Genomic DNA, 18,083 nt, shown 5'->3' on the forward strand with positions numbered 1-18,083 from the left:
TTTTAATAAATTTTATTTTACAGTATGTTTACATTTTTTAGAGAAATTCCAGACCCACTTGTTAAACAAAAGTAACAATCTGTTACATGATCCTTTGGTTCATGTCAAACTATAGGTACACTAAATGGCAAAGCCTTCCGTGTACCTTTCAGCCATCCTCTTAAATATACAGAACAATTTGTACATACTATATGAGGAGCCCATGTCTTATCCTGATCACCAATTTTACACTGAAAGTACAAATGATATGCTTTTTTAATTAAAGGTGTTTTTTTCTATTTGATTTTATGGTAAACTCACCACATACATAACAAAAGGCATCCACATCATTTACATAATTCCAAGGCATTAAGACACTGCACTGTTAACAAACTTAATACAGCCATAAGACTGAACAAAATTAATTCATTTCTAAATCCATTGCTTATTACAAACAATACAGCTGTATTTTCAGCTACATGTTTTGACTTGCACGTACTTGATTAATCTTGTCCGTGAAGGCTCACTCTTCAGCAGATATCATCATTAGATATGATGTCATAATATGTGACTATGATATGATTTAATTATTTGTTTAGTATTGTTTATTTATAGCTTACAAATTATGTTAATAAAGTTAAACAATAAAAATTGAGCTAACAAAATATGATATAGGAGCTTAAAATGCTAACTAGATGCTGAAAAATGAAAAAAATCCTTTAATTAAAATTTTTCAAAAATGGTGGGTGCATTTCATTTAATAGAACATAATAATATTAAAATGCCTATCTTATAAAAACAAAATTTATAAAAAAATACAAATAATACTTGCGTAATGACACGCTTATAATAAATTATAATATGAAAAAACAAGTTTAAGTTTAAATTTAATATTATATTATAATACAATATGAAAAGGATAGGGCAGTTTAAACTTTAATATTAATGCATCACTTTATATTTAAATGACTTGAAAACAATGACATGATATTTAATAATTAAAGGTCCATGTTTAGTATAAATGAAGTTATGTTTTGTTTTATTTGATTCTATGTTTTTGTCGCTTTTATGTTTCACTTTTGTTGGTTTGAATTCCTCTTAGTGTGTGTTGGATGTTTAGTTTGTTTTGGTGTTTTTGTTACTGTTGTTTGTTTTGGTTAATGGTTATTAGTGTTCTGTACTTTGGTTACTGTTTCTGTAATTGTTGATTGTTTTGACTATTGTTTTGTTAGTGTTCATCGTTCAGTGTTGCGTGTTGAACCCACTCTTCCGTCAGGTAGGTTGTTTTTCAGCTCAATCAAAGTAGTTTTGTTTAAGACTTGGCAAAGTAATTGTTTGTAGGATCTGCTTTAGGCATTTTATGCTAATGAGAATATCACACATGACATTCACATCGCATTCACATTGCATTCTGACTGGAGCATGATGAAATATGTCTTTAGGCCTTTGAAGATGTGGCGATTGGATCCATCACATGGCAGGTGTCTTCCCCTTCGGGGTCAGAATGTTCAATTCAAAACAAAATGCGTGGTAAGCTGACTGATGGAATTTTATTTCTCCACAATAATGTACGACCTCACATGGTAAACAAAATTATTGAACAATTACGACGATTTCATTGGCAAATCTTCGAACATTCGCCTTATAGTCTGGATCTCGCACCAAGTGATTATTACCTTTTTTTCCATTTAAAACAATCGCTTGCATCGTGGAAGTTTGAAGATGACGAGGAATTGCAAAACAGAGTAATTAATTGGTTTAAATCACAGGCATAAGAATTCTTCAGTAATGGAATAATGAAGCTCGTAAGATGATATCAAAAATGTATTGCAATGAATGATGAACATATAGAAAACTATACATGTAAATTTATTTTATTATAATGAAGTTTTTTCTATTTCACTTTCAATTTTTGTATCAAAATGGCCCTTACTTAAAAAAACATACCTCGTAGATGGTTTTGATTTTAGATTTTTTTATTTGTCTATGTTTACTATAATAAAAAGTTAGGTAATTGCATTCTGATTTTATTTTTGTGTAATCTTTCAGACCTGATGATCCTCCAGAATATAATGGATTATATGGTGTTCCAGCAGCCGCTTTTCTTGGTGCATATGGATATGGAGTTTATAATGGTTATCCAGAGGTTCACCAGATGGCATCATTAGCATCATCTTTATGTTGTGTTGGTGCACTGGCCAGTCTTAGTTCACAGTCTACATCACGACTTGGAAATAATCTTGGCATGGTATTTTATGTTTATTATTTATGTTTTTTTTTGCTTATTGTGCTAACCTATTTAACATCTAATTTTTTTTTCCAAAAAAAGTTTCACTTCAAATATCTAAACAATGTGCTAAATAAATATCACTTTTGATTTCAGAGTATGAGTATAATGGATCAAATTTTAGCATCCAGTTGAATCTTTGGAAGAGCGCTTAAAAAAACAAAGTTACTTGAAAAAAAATCAATTCTCAAATTACCATTCAAATTTTTTCTCTACCAGCAAAACATTTGTCATTCATTTATCAAGAATCATTACAAAAAATTAATTAAAAATTACATATTGAAAATTAAGAATTTATAACTCATAACTGCAAAAGTAGTATTTTTCCAGAGGTAAAAAAAATGCTGTAAAGAATCAAGAATTAATTTTTAGTAATGTTTATTATTATACCAATTATAAGTCTTACTATTTTTTACTTCAGTAAATATTTTTTTTTTTTTATTAGTATTTGAAAATTTACAATAGTTACAATTACATTGGTGACTGACTTAGGCAACGCAAACAAAGGTGGCCAGGGGTCACGACTTAAAGGCCAAACTGAATGGACCAATGTCTGATGAAGAATTGACGTATGTGGTGAACAGGAGATGGCCAACAGAGGCAACAAGAAGTGTGGAGCAAATCCAAGACCTAAACGTTGACGAGGGAGAGGTGGTCAACTTCTTTGACCTGTTTGTCAACTGGAGCATAATAGAAACATCCCAGTACCACAGAGAGGTTAGGATAAAAGATATTATCAGAGAACAATCCACCAAAATGGATCATGAGGTTCCTACAATTGGAAAAAATAGATATAAAATAGATTATGAGTCTTCGAAGGGTGAAGAGAAAACGCTACTCATGGTACTGAGGTCAACGAGGATGATATGGGAGGAGACGCCCAGGCCGGTCTTCGTGTTGCTAACGGAAGGCTGGGAATGCAAGTAAAGAAAATGCTGGCGTATATCTACAGGGAAAAGGATAGCGTGTATATTTATCATGGACAGGACCCAAAACAAAAGAGAGGAAGAAACCAGGAATATTGTGATCCACACCGGCGGTCCAAGACAGTGGAATAATAACGATGAGGGCGGCAGGTAAAACCTATGCTGACCTACTAAATAAGGTAAAGGACTCAATGATGACGGAGGAGGCAGGAGAGGTCCTGTCCCTCAAGAAAGGAACAAGAGAAGAGTTATGCATAAGCATGAAGGGGGCTCAGAAAGCTGAAGAACTTAAAATGGCCTTACATAATAAAGCTGCAGACTTTCAAGTGGAAATGAAGTCAAAGAGTAGCCGATTTACTGTAACACATATAAAAGAAAGGCGCAAGCAACAGAAGAAATAAACGCAGCAGTGGCTCTAGTAGTAGAAGCGGAGGATGATTTTAGAGTTAAATCAGTATGGCCGGCTTTTGGTGAGACCAAAAGTATAACAATCATAACCACATATCGCACTATAAAGAGCGATTTTATAGACCAAAGCAATAGTAAAGATAGGCTGAGTCAGCAATAAAGTGGAAATCAGGGAACCTGAAAGGAAATGTTTTTGATGTTGGGCTGAAGAGCATGTTGCATCACTTAATTTTTAAGATGGATTTCTCCTTTAAAAAAAAAAATTATAATTTTTATCTGTAAAGGCTGTTATGCACTTAACATCGTCTGCTCTTTTAGTTAGGTGGAAAGCCTTCATTGTGCCAGTTGATTCTCTTTTCTTTCTTTTTTTATTTTTAAATAAAATAATTTTTTTTTTTTTTTTTTTTTGTCTTCAGTCACTTGACTGGTTTGATGCAGCCCTCCAAGATTCCCTATCTAGTGCTAGTCGTTTCATTTCAGTATACCCTCTACATCCTACATCCCTAACAATTTGTTTTACATATTCCAAACGTGGCCTGCCTACACAATTTTTCCCTTCTACCTGTCCTTCCAAAATTAAAGCGACTATTCCAGGATGCCTTAGTATGTGGCCTATAAGTCTGTCTCTTCTTTTAACTATATTTTTCCAAATGCTTCTTTCTTCATCTATTTGCCGCAATACCTCCTCATTTGTCACTTTATCCACCCACCTGATTTTTAACATTCTCCTATAGCACCACATTTCAAAAGCTTCTAACCTTTTCTTCTCAGATACTCCGATTGTCCAAGTTTCACTTCCATATAAAGCGACACTCCAAACATACACTTTCAAAAATCTTTTCCTGACATTTAAATTAATTTTTGATGTAAACAACTTATATTTCTTACTGAAGGCTCGTTTAGCTTGTGCTATTCGGCATTTTATATCGCTCCTGCTTCGTCCATCTTTAGTAATTCTACTTCCCAAATAACAAAATTCTTCTACCTCCATAATCTTTTCTCCTCCTATTTTCACATTCAGTGGTCCATCTTTGTTATTTCTACTACATTTCATTACTTTTGTTTTGTTCTTGTTTATTTTCATGCGATAGTTCTTGCGTAGGACTTCATCTATGCCGTTCATTGTTTCTTCTAAATCCTTTTTATTCTCGGCTAGAATTACTATATCATCAGCAAATCGTAGCATCTTTATCTTTTCACCTTGTACTGTTACTCCGAATCTAAATTGTTCTTTAACATCATTAACTGCTAGTTCCATGTAAAGATTAAAAAGTAACGGAGATAGAGAACATCCTTGTCGGACTCCCTTTCTTATTATGGCTTCTTTCTTATGTTCTTCAATTGCTACTGTTGCTGTTTGGTTCCTGTACATGTTAGCAATTGTTCTTCTATCTCTGTATTTGAACCCTAATTTTTTTAAAATGCTGAACATTTTATTCCAGTCTACGTTATCGAATGCCTTTTCTAGGTCTATAAACGCCAAGTATGTTGGTTTGTTTTTCTGTAATCTTCCTTCTACTATTAATCTGAGGCCTAAAATTGCTTCCCGTGTCCCTATACATTTCCTGAAACCAAATTGGTCTTCTCCTAACACTTCCTCCACTCTCCTCTCAATTCTTCTGTATAGAATTCTAGTTAAGATTTTTGATGCATGACTAGTTAAACTAATTGTTCTGTATTCTTCACATTTATCTGCCCCTGATTTCTTTGGTATCATTACTATAACACTTTTTTTGAAGTCTGACGGAAATTCCCCTTTTTCATAAATATTACACACCAGTTTGTATAATCTATCAATCGCCTCCTCCCCTGCACTGCGCAGTAATTCTACAGGTATTCCGTCTATTCCAGGAGCCTTCCTGCCATTTAAATCTTTTAATGCTCTCTTAAATTCAGATCTCAGTATTGTTTCTCCCATTTCATCCTCCTCAACTTCCTCTTCTTCCTCTATAAAACCATTTTCTAATTCATTTCCTCCGTATAACTCTTCAATATATTCCACCCATCTATCGACTTTACCTTTCGTATTATATATAGGTGTACCATCTTTGTTTAACACATTATTAGATTTTAATTTATGTACCCCAAAATTTTCCTTAACTTTCCTGTATGCTCCGTCTATTTTACCAATGTTCATTTCTCTTTCCACTTCTGAACACTTTTCTTTAATCCACTCTTCTTTCGCCAGTTTGCACTTCCTGTTTATAGCATTTCTTAATTGCCGATAGTTCCTTTTACTTTCTTCATCACTAGCATTCTTATATTTTCTACGTTCATCCATCAGCTGCAATATATCGTCTGAAACCCAAGGTTTTCTACCAGTTCTCTTTATTCCGCCTAAGTTCGCTTCTGCTGATTTAAGAATTTCTTTTTTAACATTCTCCCATTCTTCTTCTACATTTTCTATCTTATCTTTTTTACTCAGACCTCTAGCGATGTCCTCCTCAAAAATCTTCTTTACCTCCTCTTCCTCAAGCTTCTCTAAATTCCACCGATTCATCTGACACCTTTTCTTCAGGTTTTTAAACCCCAATCTACATTTCATTATCACCAAATTATGGTCGCTATCAATGTCTGCTCCAGGGTAAGTTTTGCAGTCCAAGAGTTGATTTCTAAATCTTTGCTTAACCATGATATAATCTATCTGATACCTTCCAGTATCGCCTGGCTTTTTCCAAGTGTATATTCTTCTATTATGATTTTTAAATTGGGTGTTGGCAATTACTAAATTATACTTCGTGCAAAACTCTATAAGTCGGTCCCCTCTTTCATTCCTTTTGCCCAGCCCGTATTCACCCACTATATTTCCTTCCTTGCCTTTTCCAATGCTTGCATTCCAATCTCCAACTATTATTAAGTTTTCATCTCCTTTTACGTGTTTAATTGCTTCATCAATCTCTTCGTATACACATTCTACCTCATCATCATCATGGGCGCTTGTAGGCATATAGACGTTAACAATCGTTGTCGGTTTAGGTTTTGAATTTATCCTTATTACAATGACTCTATCGCTATGCGTCTTGAAATACTCTACTCTCCTCCCTATTTTCTTGTTCATCACGAAACCTACTCCTGCCTGCCCATTATTTGACGCTGAGTTAATTACTCTAAAGTCACCCGACCAAAAGTCGCCTTCCTCTTCCCACCGAACCTCACTAATTCCTACTATATCCACGTTTACCCTATCCATTTCCCTTTTTAAATTCTCTAGCCTACCAACCTTTTTTAAGCTTCTAACATTCCACGCTCCGACTCGTAGAATGTTATTTTTTAATTTTTTGGTGACCCCTTCCTTAGTAGTCCCCACCCGGAGATCCGAACGGGGGACTATTTTACCTCCGGAATATTTTACCAAGGAAGGCGCCTCCATTATTGTATATGTGAAAATGCAGAGCCACATTTTCTTGGAAAAAAAAGCAGCTGTAGTTTTCCATTGCTTTCAGCTGCGCAGTACTCAGAGGACTGAGTGATGTTGATACGGCCGTTTAAGTCGTCCTGACTCACGCCCCTAACAACTACTGAAAGAGCTGCTGCCCTCTTTCAGGAATCATTCCTTAGTCTGGCTCTCAACAGATACCTCTCCGATATGGTTGCACCTTCGGTCCAGCTACTCTGTATCCCTGAGCACTCAAGCCCCCTCACCAACGGCAAGGTCTCATGATTCATAGAGGAGGAATTATAAAATAATTATAAACAATTTAATTTCAAAATATTTAATATAAAAGTGTATAGACATTATGTCATGCAAGGCAAGAATAAACATGCAATCCAGTTATCTAATTTAAAAGTAGAAAAACAACTTAATAAGATATGATATTTATTCATTTATCTATTGAATTAAATAATAAAATGATTATTCAAAACTGTGTTAGGATTAGTAAATAGAAAAATAAAAGTTGATTAACTTATGAAAAACATAATATTACAATTAAAATAAGAGAAGTTAACAAAAATAATACAAAAATAAAATAAAAATTCTTCAGAGCTCTCAACAGGAGTCAAAATTCTGTTACAATGTTTATATATATAAAGATGGACCACTGAATGTGAAAATAGGAGGAGAAAAGATTATGGAGGTAGAAGAATTTTGTTATTTGGGAAGTAGAATTACTAAAGATGGACAAAGCAGGAGCTATATAAAATGCCGAATAGCACAGGTGAAACGAGCCTTCAGTCAGAAATATAATTTGTTTACATCAAAAATTAATTTAAACGTCAGGAAAAGGTTTTGAAAGTGTATGTTTGGAGCGTCGCTTTATATGGAAGTGAAACTTGGACGATCGGAGTATCTAAGAAGAAAAGATTAGAAGCTTTTGAAATGCGGTGCTATAGGAGAATGTTAAAAATCAGACGGGTGGATAAAGCGACAAATGAAGAGGTATTGCAGCAAATAGATGAAGAAAGAAGCATTTGGAAAAATATAGTTAAAAGAAGAGACAGACTTATAGGCCACATACTAAGGCATCCTGGAATAGTCGCGTTAATATTGGAAGGACAGGTAGAAGGAAAAAATTGTGTAGGCAGGCCACGTTTGGAATATGTAAAACAAATTGTTAGGGATGTAGGATGTAGAGGGTATAATGAAATGAAACGACTAGCACTAGATAGGGAATCTTGGAGAGCTGCATCAAACCAGTCAAATGACTGAACACAAAAAAAAAATTAAAAAAAAATATATGTATATAAATAGTTTATTCAGTCAAAATTAAAAATAACAGAGTATACCATGACATCTGCTGATATTTTTTAAGAATTTCTATTGTTATAATTAAAAAAGAATCTATTTTTTGAGTTGCTCTTCTATCTGATGAAAATGCCAATTTCCATGCTCAAAGAAATTTTGTTATTATTTTTGTAAGTATATAAAGAAAATAAGTTAAATAAAGTGGGTAATAATAAAAATGTTTGGCATTATTGCTTGAAGAAGTTTAAGATTTTAAGCTCTATGAAAATGCTGTGAGAAAGTACAGCAACATTGTAGTCAGTTTTTTATTTAACTATAATAGGTTGTTACTACTGATTGTAAATTTTTTAGATTGGAGTAACTGGTGGGATTGCTTCAACGCTCGGTTATATGGCTCCATCGCATGAAGTATTAGCTCAGATGTTAACGTGTATGGCTGTTGGAGGTGGTATTGGAACGTATATTGCGAAGAAAATCCAAATTACAGACTTACCTCAGCTGGTTGCTGCATTTCATAGGTATGGATGTGTTCATTTCTTTTACTATTAATTACTGATTAAGTTTAAGATTAGTTTATTAAGTTTATTTATAATTTTACAATGATTTTAATAGCTACAATCAAAATTGAGTGATTTGAGCAGATCATATACCTTTTACAAATCTTTAAATTTCACTTAAATCTTTAAAAATTACCTTGTAAATTCACAGCATAGAAAAAGGTATTATTTGATGTCCTGAAATCACAATTAAATTATTATTTTGTGCTTTGGATCACAAAAAATTCTCTCTGCATTTTCTAAGTTTTTAAAATGGAAGTTTCCTCTTTTCATTTTTAATAATAGTATTAGATATTTTTTAATTTTAAAAATTTCTAAACTGTTAAATCACATTTTCAAGATGGGAAATTTTGAGCATCTGCTGAAGTTGCATTTCCTAGAGTTAACAAGTGGTATTCACTACAAAAAAACTTACAGGAAAAGATAAAATTCTATTTTGATTTTCAGTTTATTTGGGAATCAGGGTCACCTTGAAAAAAATGGTTAAAAACTGTTTGAGGAAAAATTACAAAAGGGGCACAATGTTTATATTGTTAATTGTTATACAAGTGTGAATCTTGTGCAATATTTAATTAATAATGATTTTTATGCCATGAATACTGTCCAAATGAATAGGCGGAATTTGCCCATAGATAGAAAAACATCAAAAATGAAAAGGGGGAGAAAAAATAACAAAGAATACAGAAAAGAGTTTGTGGCTTATTAAATGGAACAATCGCTGAGATGTCCACGCATTGTGATCATGATTAGCTGTAGGATGTTGAAATTTTGGATGTAGGACTGTTTTAACATCTACAGGGTGTCCCATATAAAACGCAACCCATCAATCACTCATCCATGAAATTTAAAAAAAAGCTTACTCCCCTACTCGTTACTGAAGTGGACTCGTCCAACATCTGAAAATCGCGGCGACGCAGTAGAACACCGATAGTAACAACAATGCAATCATAACATTCAGTGTATTGCTAGAGACAAGATGGTGTTTTCACTAGATGAACGTGTTTTCATTGTTGAGACGTACTTCAGTACGAAATCAGCGGAAGTGCAAGGTTTGTTTCGCCATAAGTACCCAGATAAACCGGCTCCTAACAAAACATCAATATTAAGGTTAGTCGCAAAATTTAGAGAGACTGGTTCTGGTAATAACAAGGAACACAAAAGATCTGCGTCAGTGTTGAATACAGATACAGTCACTGAAATCAAAGACCGTATAGGTCTTATATACGTCCTAATTAAATTCTAATTAATAAAATATTTGTATCTTACATGGGGAAGGCACATCGGTTCGAATCAGACTTCATTTCCTTTTTTTTAACTTTTTTTAAATTTATGTATATTGATTTAATAATTATTAACCTATGATTGTAAAAAAAAATGTTAGGTTTAATAATAATTCAATAATAAAAACAAATAAAAAAATATGAAAAAATATCATAAGTTATTAATGAAATAAAATTTTATGTACTTTTCATTTTAATGTGTATATGTGATTTAATAGGTGTACATGGAAGTCATGTAGTGTCCACATCAGATTTTTTGTTATAGATATCCTTAGTCATACCATAAGCTCTTTGCATTCTGTGAATCCTATCATTCATAAAAATTCTATGAGTTTATAGTATTTTTTTATTACTACTGTGGTTTACATCTTTCTACTTTCATGTTTAATTAATTTGAATAGTTTAGGAAAATTAATTTATTGTAATCTGAAATGCTTTCATTTAAATAAATTTAGATTAATAAAATTTTATTAATTTTTTTTTAATTAGGTTTTGTTTTATAATTTTTTTTCAGCTTGGTCGGTTTAGCTGCTGTTCTTACTTGTATTGGAACATATATACATGACTTTCCTTCATTTGGTGAAGATCCTGCTGCTAATGTTGTAAAAACTGCTTTATTTTTAGGAACTTTCATTGGTGGTGTTACATTCAGGTATAAACGATAGTAATTTAAAATATTTTATTTAACTGTATTATGGTTTCCAAATATACAAAATTTGATAAAAAAAATATGCAAAATTTTCAAATTTCCTAGGCTGTGTAACTCCAATTGTCACAATTTTTTTTGTTATGTGGATAAACTTTATTCAAACAACTGTCTAATTGCACCTTTCAGTATTCGAAACTTATGCTGCCGGATCAATAATATTTTCAATAAATACTTTGTTAATGTATTCAATTATAGTTTTAATATACAGGGTAATTCAAAGAAACGGGAAATTTAAAAAATTAAATAACGTTAATGAAAAATGTTTTTTAGAAAATGAATTTTATTTCATGTAATTGTACAAATGTTGCCGTTTTAGGATACATACATTTTAGTTTACTTTTTAAAGATGACATCTTGCAGGTGACCTCTTCTTGTACGTAAACACTCACGAAGTCTCTTCGTTAAATTGTTCGTGGTTTGATGTAACATCTCAACTGGAATTTCCACAATTGCTTCTCGGATCTTTGCCTTCAGTTCTTCCGTTGTAGCAGGTCTACTGTGGAACACTTTGCTTTTAAGGTGACCCCACAAAAAGTAATTGCAAGCTGAGAGATCAGGCGATCTGGAAGGCCATCTAATGTCACCATTTCGTGAAATGACACGTTGTCCAAACAATCGGCGTACAGCTGCCATCGATATTCGTGCAGTATGTGATGTTGTTCCATCTTGTTGAAACCAGACTGTGTTAAAAATCGGTAAAAATCTCTTTTGTTGTTCCACAACAAAGGTTTCAAGCACGGCTACGTAACGAGCCGACGTCACTGTAATCGCAAGACCGTTGTCATCCTCAAAAAAATAAGGGCCTATAACACCGTAAGGTGACATAGCACACCATACAGTCACTTTCTGGCTGTGCAAAGGATGCTGGTGTAGCTGCGTAGGATTTTCTTGTGCCCAGTATCTGAAATTTTGCTTGTTAACAAATCCACCGAGGTGGAAATGTGTTTCGTCTGACATTCACAGTTTGTGAACAAACTCTTCGTTATCATTTACCTTCTGAAGCGTTACATTACAGAATTGTGCTCGCACAACTGCATCGTTCAGTTTCAGTTCCTGAACGATCAGCAACTTGTATGGATGGTATTGCAAGTCCTTCACTAACAATCTTCGAACACTTGAACTATGCGATTGTAAAGAAGCTGAGAGACGACGGATTGACCGATGTGGACTTCGTGTGACAACATCTTGTAAAGCTTGAACATTCTGTGGTGTACGGACGGTTCGCTCTCGGCCTGGAGGTTTCTTTTTCATTGCCGAACCGGTTTCCTCAAAATTAGATATCCATGTTTTAATTGCACGTGCTGATTGAACACGGTCGTGCCGTCCCAGATTAAAATGACGGTGAAATTCTCTACGCGCTCACTCCACACTGTCATTGTTTTTGTAAAACGCTTTGATAGCAAATGCACGTTGCGCACCACTCCAAGGATCCATGACAACTAAATGGCAGGTTAGGTTAGAGAGGCTGGCGCCACTTATCAAGTGGTACCAATCGTCCACGGCTACAAACACAACTTTCAAAATTTCCCGTTTCTTTGAATCAGCCTGTATATTAACTTAAATGTAATTTATTTAAGTTTATTTTCCTCTTGATTGGATAGAATGATATGCATTATGTATATATATTAGCATAGTTAAAGTATGTAATGATTTGAAAATATGTCATTATTACAACATATTAAACATATGTTTACAACAAATATATTTAAAATTTTCTTTCAGAATAATTATAAAATTGATATCATTTTAAACTCCTACCATGTGTATTTTGTAGCTGTAGTTTTTGCATATGTGCACGCACGCATTTGTTTGTGGTGTAAGTAGTAATACTAGGAATATTTATTTTTTATTTCAGCCAACCATGGACTATAACATTTTTCTTACTGTCCTACTCCTTCCTTTCCTGCCAGAATCTTTGTAAGGGTTTGACATTTTTTCAACCCCTTATTATCTTATTTTTTCAATAAGATTATCATAGTGATTTACTTATCAAAGAAGATCGACAACTTACAGATAAACAAATTAATGAAAAATTTCGAGTAAGTGTTGACACAACTCATTCCATCATTCAAAACAAATGAACTACTATAAGTTTTGTGCAAGGTGGGTTCCTAGAGAGCTTACCATTCATCACAAAGCCGAGAGTTTTCGCACTTGCATCGAACTCAAAAATCCTTTCAAAAACAAAGGTAATGCATTTTTTGACAGGATTTTAACTTGTGATGAAACTTTGGACATCATTTGTAGCAGGAGTCCAGCGTCAAAGCATGCAGTAAAAACATCCTGAATTGCCTGTCTGTAAGAAATTTTAAACACAACCATCGGCTGGTAAGGTCATGTTAACCATCTTTTGGATACCCATAGTCCAATTTTGTGATTATTTTGAGGTGCTATGCACTATCAAAAGCTTATACTACTCAGCCATGATTGAGGACAAGGTGAAGCCTGTGTTGAAAAGGAAATGTCTGGGATGGTAGAGAAAAGGCATGCCTCTTTTTCAAGTCAAAGCTCGACCTCATACGGCATGACTGACGCTGGAAATTATTGGCAAAGTGGGTTGGGAGCTTCTACTCCTTGCAGCCCTGATCTTGCCTCTTCAGATTTTTATCTGTTTGGTCTGATGAAAGAAACTTTGTGTGGCATCAAGTTCAATGACAACAAAGAGGTAAATTAAAAAGTACAAAACTGGCTTCGAGATCAAAGTAAAGAATTCTTTGCCGAGGGGATACGAATACTCGGAAAAAGATGGGACAAGTGCAGAGAAGTTGGGATTACATGGAAAAGTCGATAAAAGAATTGTATTTATGAGTATTTAATAAGCCATTTTTGCTGTACAGCTATTTGTCTGCTTAATTATTGAATGACCCTCATACCATACACCATGGGACATCTAAAAAATAAGATATATCATTCAACATTTTTGTATTAAGTAAATGAATATGTGATATATTGATTGAGAATCAAATATTTTTTTATATTGTTGTAGAGGCACATATTTTTCAGTTGTACATTACCAGTATCAGCAGTTCTAGTTATTAGTAGACTAGTATTAGTAGTTTACAGAAGTATTGAAATCAGAGATGTATGTACAACATTTTTTTTTATTTCAGCGGTTCATTAATTGCTTATGGTAAACTACAAGGTATGTTAAACTCTGCACCATTACTTTTACCTGGACGTCACGCTATAAATGCATCATTATTTGCAGCTAATGTACTTGCGATGGGTTACTTTTTTACTGATATTAGTTTAATGTCCGGATTGGCTGTGCTTGGAGCTGCATCTGGCTTATCAGCTACAATGGGTGTTACTTTAACATCAGCTATTGGAGGTACATTTTTTTTTTAATTTATTTTTTTATCAGAAATTTATTAAGCTCAACTTTTTCCTTTAAACTTGTATGTATATTAAGAGGCTCAAATTTTTCAGATAGTCATTTTAGTCATTAGGCTTACTGTTTAGCCAATGAGAGTTAGCCTACATATAGTTTCCCACCAATGCATTTTAAGGATGCATTGTTCCAGCATCTTCAGTACGGTCCTGCAAGGTTTGATCTACACCCAAAAAGCCAAAATTATAAAATGGATCAAGGATAAGGGAAAAGGCTATATGATGAGAAGGGGTGAATGTGGAACTTTTATATAGGATGGGAGAAGCACTAACTGATTTTATGTTAACTTACTTCAAAAATATGTATATATATATATATATATATACTATAAAAAAATTAAGAATGCAGTACAAGAATAAAAAGCTCAAATAAAGATGGGACAAGTGCCTTAATGTAGCCAGGGGCTGTATTGAAAAGTAGTATTAGTTTCATTGTTGTTGAATGAATAATTTTTAGTCATTTGTCTCTAATTAAAGAACAACCCTTCTAACATTGCCTAAATTATACATTTGTATGTTTATCTTTATTAATTTCATTAAGCTGTAATTTTTTTTTTTCTGCAGGTGCTGATATGCCAGTAGTCATTACAGTCCTGAATAGTTATTCAGGATGGGCTTTATGTGCTGAAGGATTTATGTTGAATAATAGTTTAATGACAGTAGTTGGAGCTTTAATTGGTTCATCAGGTGCCATATTGTCCTATATTATGTGTAAGGTAAGTTGTAAGTATATAAGTTTGTCTGTAAATTGTATGAATCTGTATATCTGAATTAATCATAAATATTTATAATATAATTATAATTTTGAAAGACGTGGAACTAAATGTCTTGTTACAAAATTATTAATGTACGCGATGGCACACAAAATGATCCCACATTTGTTTAGATTAATAATTATTAATGTGTTTTATATTGGTAGAAGTGACAGCAGTTCATGAACATTAGTTTCTTCTCTTTCTGAGTGTGTGTGTGTGTGTATGTGTGTGTGTATCATTCCAAGATTGCTGACAAAGAAAGACTGACTGTTGAACAGTGCGTAAAGACTGTGTTTTTCTTTAATGAAACGAACTGTGCTGCTTACACAAAGACGGTTTCATACACATTTTCACGCACTGTGGTCATCCTTGCTTAAAACAATACATAGACTTTATGAAAAATTTGATAGTGCTGATTCATTATTTAAGAGTAAGCACGAACAGCTTGCCGATATTCATTCTCCACTGAATGTCGATGCTCTTAGAGCAGCATTGCAAGGAGCCTGGGCAAATCAACAAGAAAAATTGCAGCACAACTTGGGATTTCTAGGCGATCTATGCAACAAACTTTAAAAACCAATTTACATTTGCATCCGTACAAAATAAGTGTTGCCCACATTAATGGTTGACAATAAACGTCAAAGAATGGCATTTGCTGAATGGATTGTGAACCAAGAAGTATTGTTGAATGATGTCTGGTTTTCAGATGAGGTGCATTTTTGCCTAGATGGGGTTGTTAATAAACAGAACGTCCATTTTTGGGTTTCCAAAAATTCACACGTGCTTCATGAAAAGGTGCATCACACTCCAAGAATTACAGTACAGACCGCTGTCAATTATTTTTTAACAAAACCAAATGTTGTATCATTTTGTGTGCTGCCCTGTACATTTGTTATGTTATTTCTATTCGTATTCAATTTCTAATAATATATTATCATAATTTTATTTGTTAAAATTAATGAAATTAACTTGCTAAATTAATGATTCATTAACTTTAGAAAAACAAATGTTAACGTATTGATAAAAGTCAATACAATTCATTAACACGCTCTTATCATTTTCTACTACAATAGTGAATAAAATTAGTATCTCATTGTGAGATATTGTGGAACGTAAACTGCTAATACTGCGTAGCACTGTTTCATCCTTGTGATAAAATAATGCATTATTTATCGGCTACAGCAAGTGTATTTTTTTCTAGACTTTTATTTTTTTTATTGAAAGTAAAAGTTATTTATTTTTCTTATGTATATTTACTCATGTTTTTTTTCATAAAATACTTTACACAGTTTGAAGAAAACCTATTTATTTTACTGAATTTTTTGTAATCTTTTTTTACAAAAATGACGCAAGATTTCAATTTTTAGCAATTTTTTGTGATACTTCATAGAGATTTCTAAAGTATTCATTGTGCAACATTGGAACCAACTTTTAAAATTTTTTTAATTAAAATTACTTATGAAATTATAAATATAGCTCTATAAATTGTGTTAAGATAAAGAAAATTATGTGGTACATTTCAATAATCTACCAAGTAAATTTTTTCAATTTCCATTTTCATTTCTCTTTTCTAGGAATATTACAGTAGCATTTTATAAGTAAATCATTGAAAAGTTAGCAATAAGACTAATAGCGAAGAGAGACTTTTCCTAATAGCAAGTCTTTTTCTCATGCCTGACGAATCAAAGAAAATTGTGTTATTTAATTGTCTATATTCAGCTAATTTCATTGAGGGGTAAAAATGTGAAAAACCAACAAATAATACAGATAACAAAATATTACGATTTGTTTCTATAAACAACCAGCATGCATTTGATTTTCACCAACTAAATTGCAGCAATTTATTCCTGTATGTATAAGAAAATAATTATTTTGGTTAAGAATATGAAGGAATAAGTTATAGTAGTAGTAGTTGTATTTTTATAAAAGATCTTTTTATTTTGTCCACTGTGTGATAATTAACAACTTATAATTTAGGCTAAGTTTTCTCAACATGGCACCGTTGATATAATGTATAAATAATAAAGTTCAGCTTATCATCATGTAAAAGTTTAAATCATTCGAGCGCTTTCAGATTATTATCCATCTTCAGGAATATCCAATTAATTATAAGATATGTAAAAATTAATTTAAAATATTGAAATAGAATAAACTGAAATAAAATATTGTAAATTAAGTAAAATTTTATATATATATATATAAACAATTGATCATCATGGAAATAAAATAAATCATACGTTAAAGTAAAACATGTCTTGTCAATAAAGTAATCTCAATTATTACGTAATTAATATGTAATTCTATAACGATTGAGATTATTGACAAGACATATTTTACTTTAACGTACGACTATATATATATATATATATATATATATAAAATTTTACTTAATTTACAATATTTTATTTCAGTTTATTCTATTTCAATATTTTAAATGAATTTTTACACATCTTATAATTAATTGGATATTACTGAAGATGGATAATAATTTGAAAGCGCTCAGATAATTTAAACTTTCATATGTTGGTAAACTGAACTTTATTAATTATATATTATTTATAATTTTATCTGATTTATTAAAAACTTAAATTTAAATCCTTTTCTGGTTAATCCAAGTTTAATTTGGGTGGGGTTTTATTGTATTTTAAGTACACTGATCATTAGGCATAAAAAATGAGTGCAACATGCAGTGAACTTCACCCAAAGTTTTTAATTTCAAGGATGTATTGAAACCACTTCATTGAACTTGACTTTGGCCATCAGTATTTTACGACTTGTTTACACCCTTCAATCTCCAGGATGCTACTTTCTGAGGCATTTCAGGTGTTGTGTAACCATTAGAATATGTAGTTCTCAGTCGGTCATTTTACTGAGGATCCACACATTTGTAATTAATTATTTTAAACAATTTTTATATATATGATTATTGTTATTGCAGGCAATGAACAGATCATTACCTAATGTTATTCTTGGTGGTTATGGTACTTCTTCAACTGGTACTGGTAAACCGATGGAAGTTACCGGTACACACACTGAAGTTACTGTTGAAAGTGTTGTTGAAATGATTTCAAATGCTAAAAATATTATAATTACTCCAGGTTTGTTCTA

The 18,083-nt window shown here is 32.4% G+C and overlaps 1 protein-coding gene across 2 annotated transcripts in view; it reads left to right on the plus strand.

The window, feature by feature from the left end:
- Positions 1-18,083, plus strand: part of LOC142333443 (NAD(P) transhydrogenase, mitochondrial-like) — a 105,590-nt gene that overhangs the window by 64,647 nt on the left and 22,860 nt on the right. For both annotated transcript variants that reach the window (XM_075380545.1, XM_075380548.1), the window contains exons 12-17: positions 2,029-2,227; positions 8,636-8,802; positions 10,636-10,773; positions 13,941-14,161; positions 14,785-14,936; positions 17,914-18,073. In XM_075380545.1, the coding sequence (XP_075236660.1) occupies positions 2,029-2,227; positions 8,636-8,802; positions 10,636-10,773; positions 13,941-14,161; positions 14,785-14,936; positions 17,914-18,073 (1,037 nt within the window). The remainder of the gene's footprint in view (positions 1-2,028; positions 2,228-8,635; positions 8,803-10,635; positions 10,774-13,940; positions 14,162-14,784; positions 14,937-17,913; positions 18,074-18,083) is intronic.

This window comes from Lycorma delicatula, chromosome 12 (genome assembly GCF_047948215.1).
Source record: "Lycorma delicatula isolate Av1 chromosome 12, ASM4794821v1, whole genome shotgun sequence".
NCBI lineage: Eukaryota > Metazoa > Arthropoda > Insecta > Hemiptera > Fulgoridae > Lycorma > Lycorma delicatula.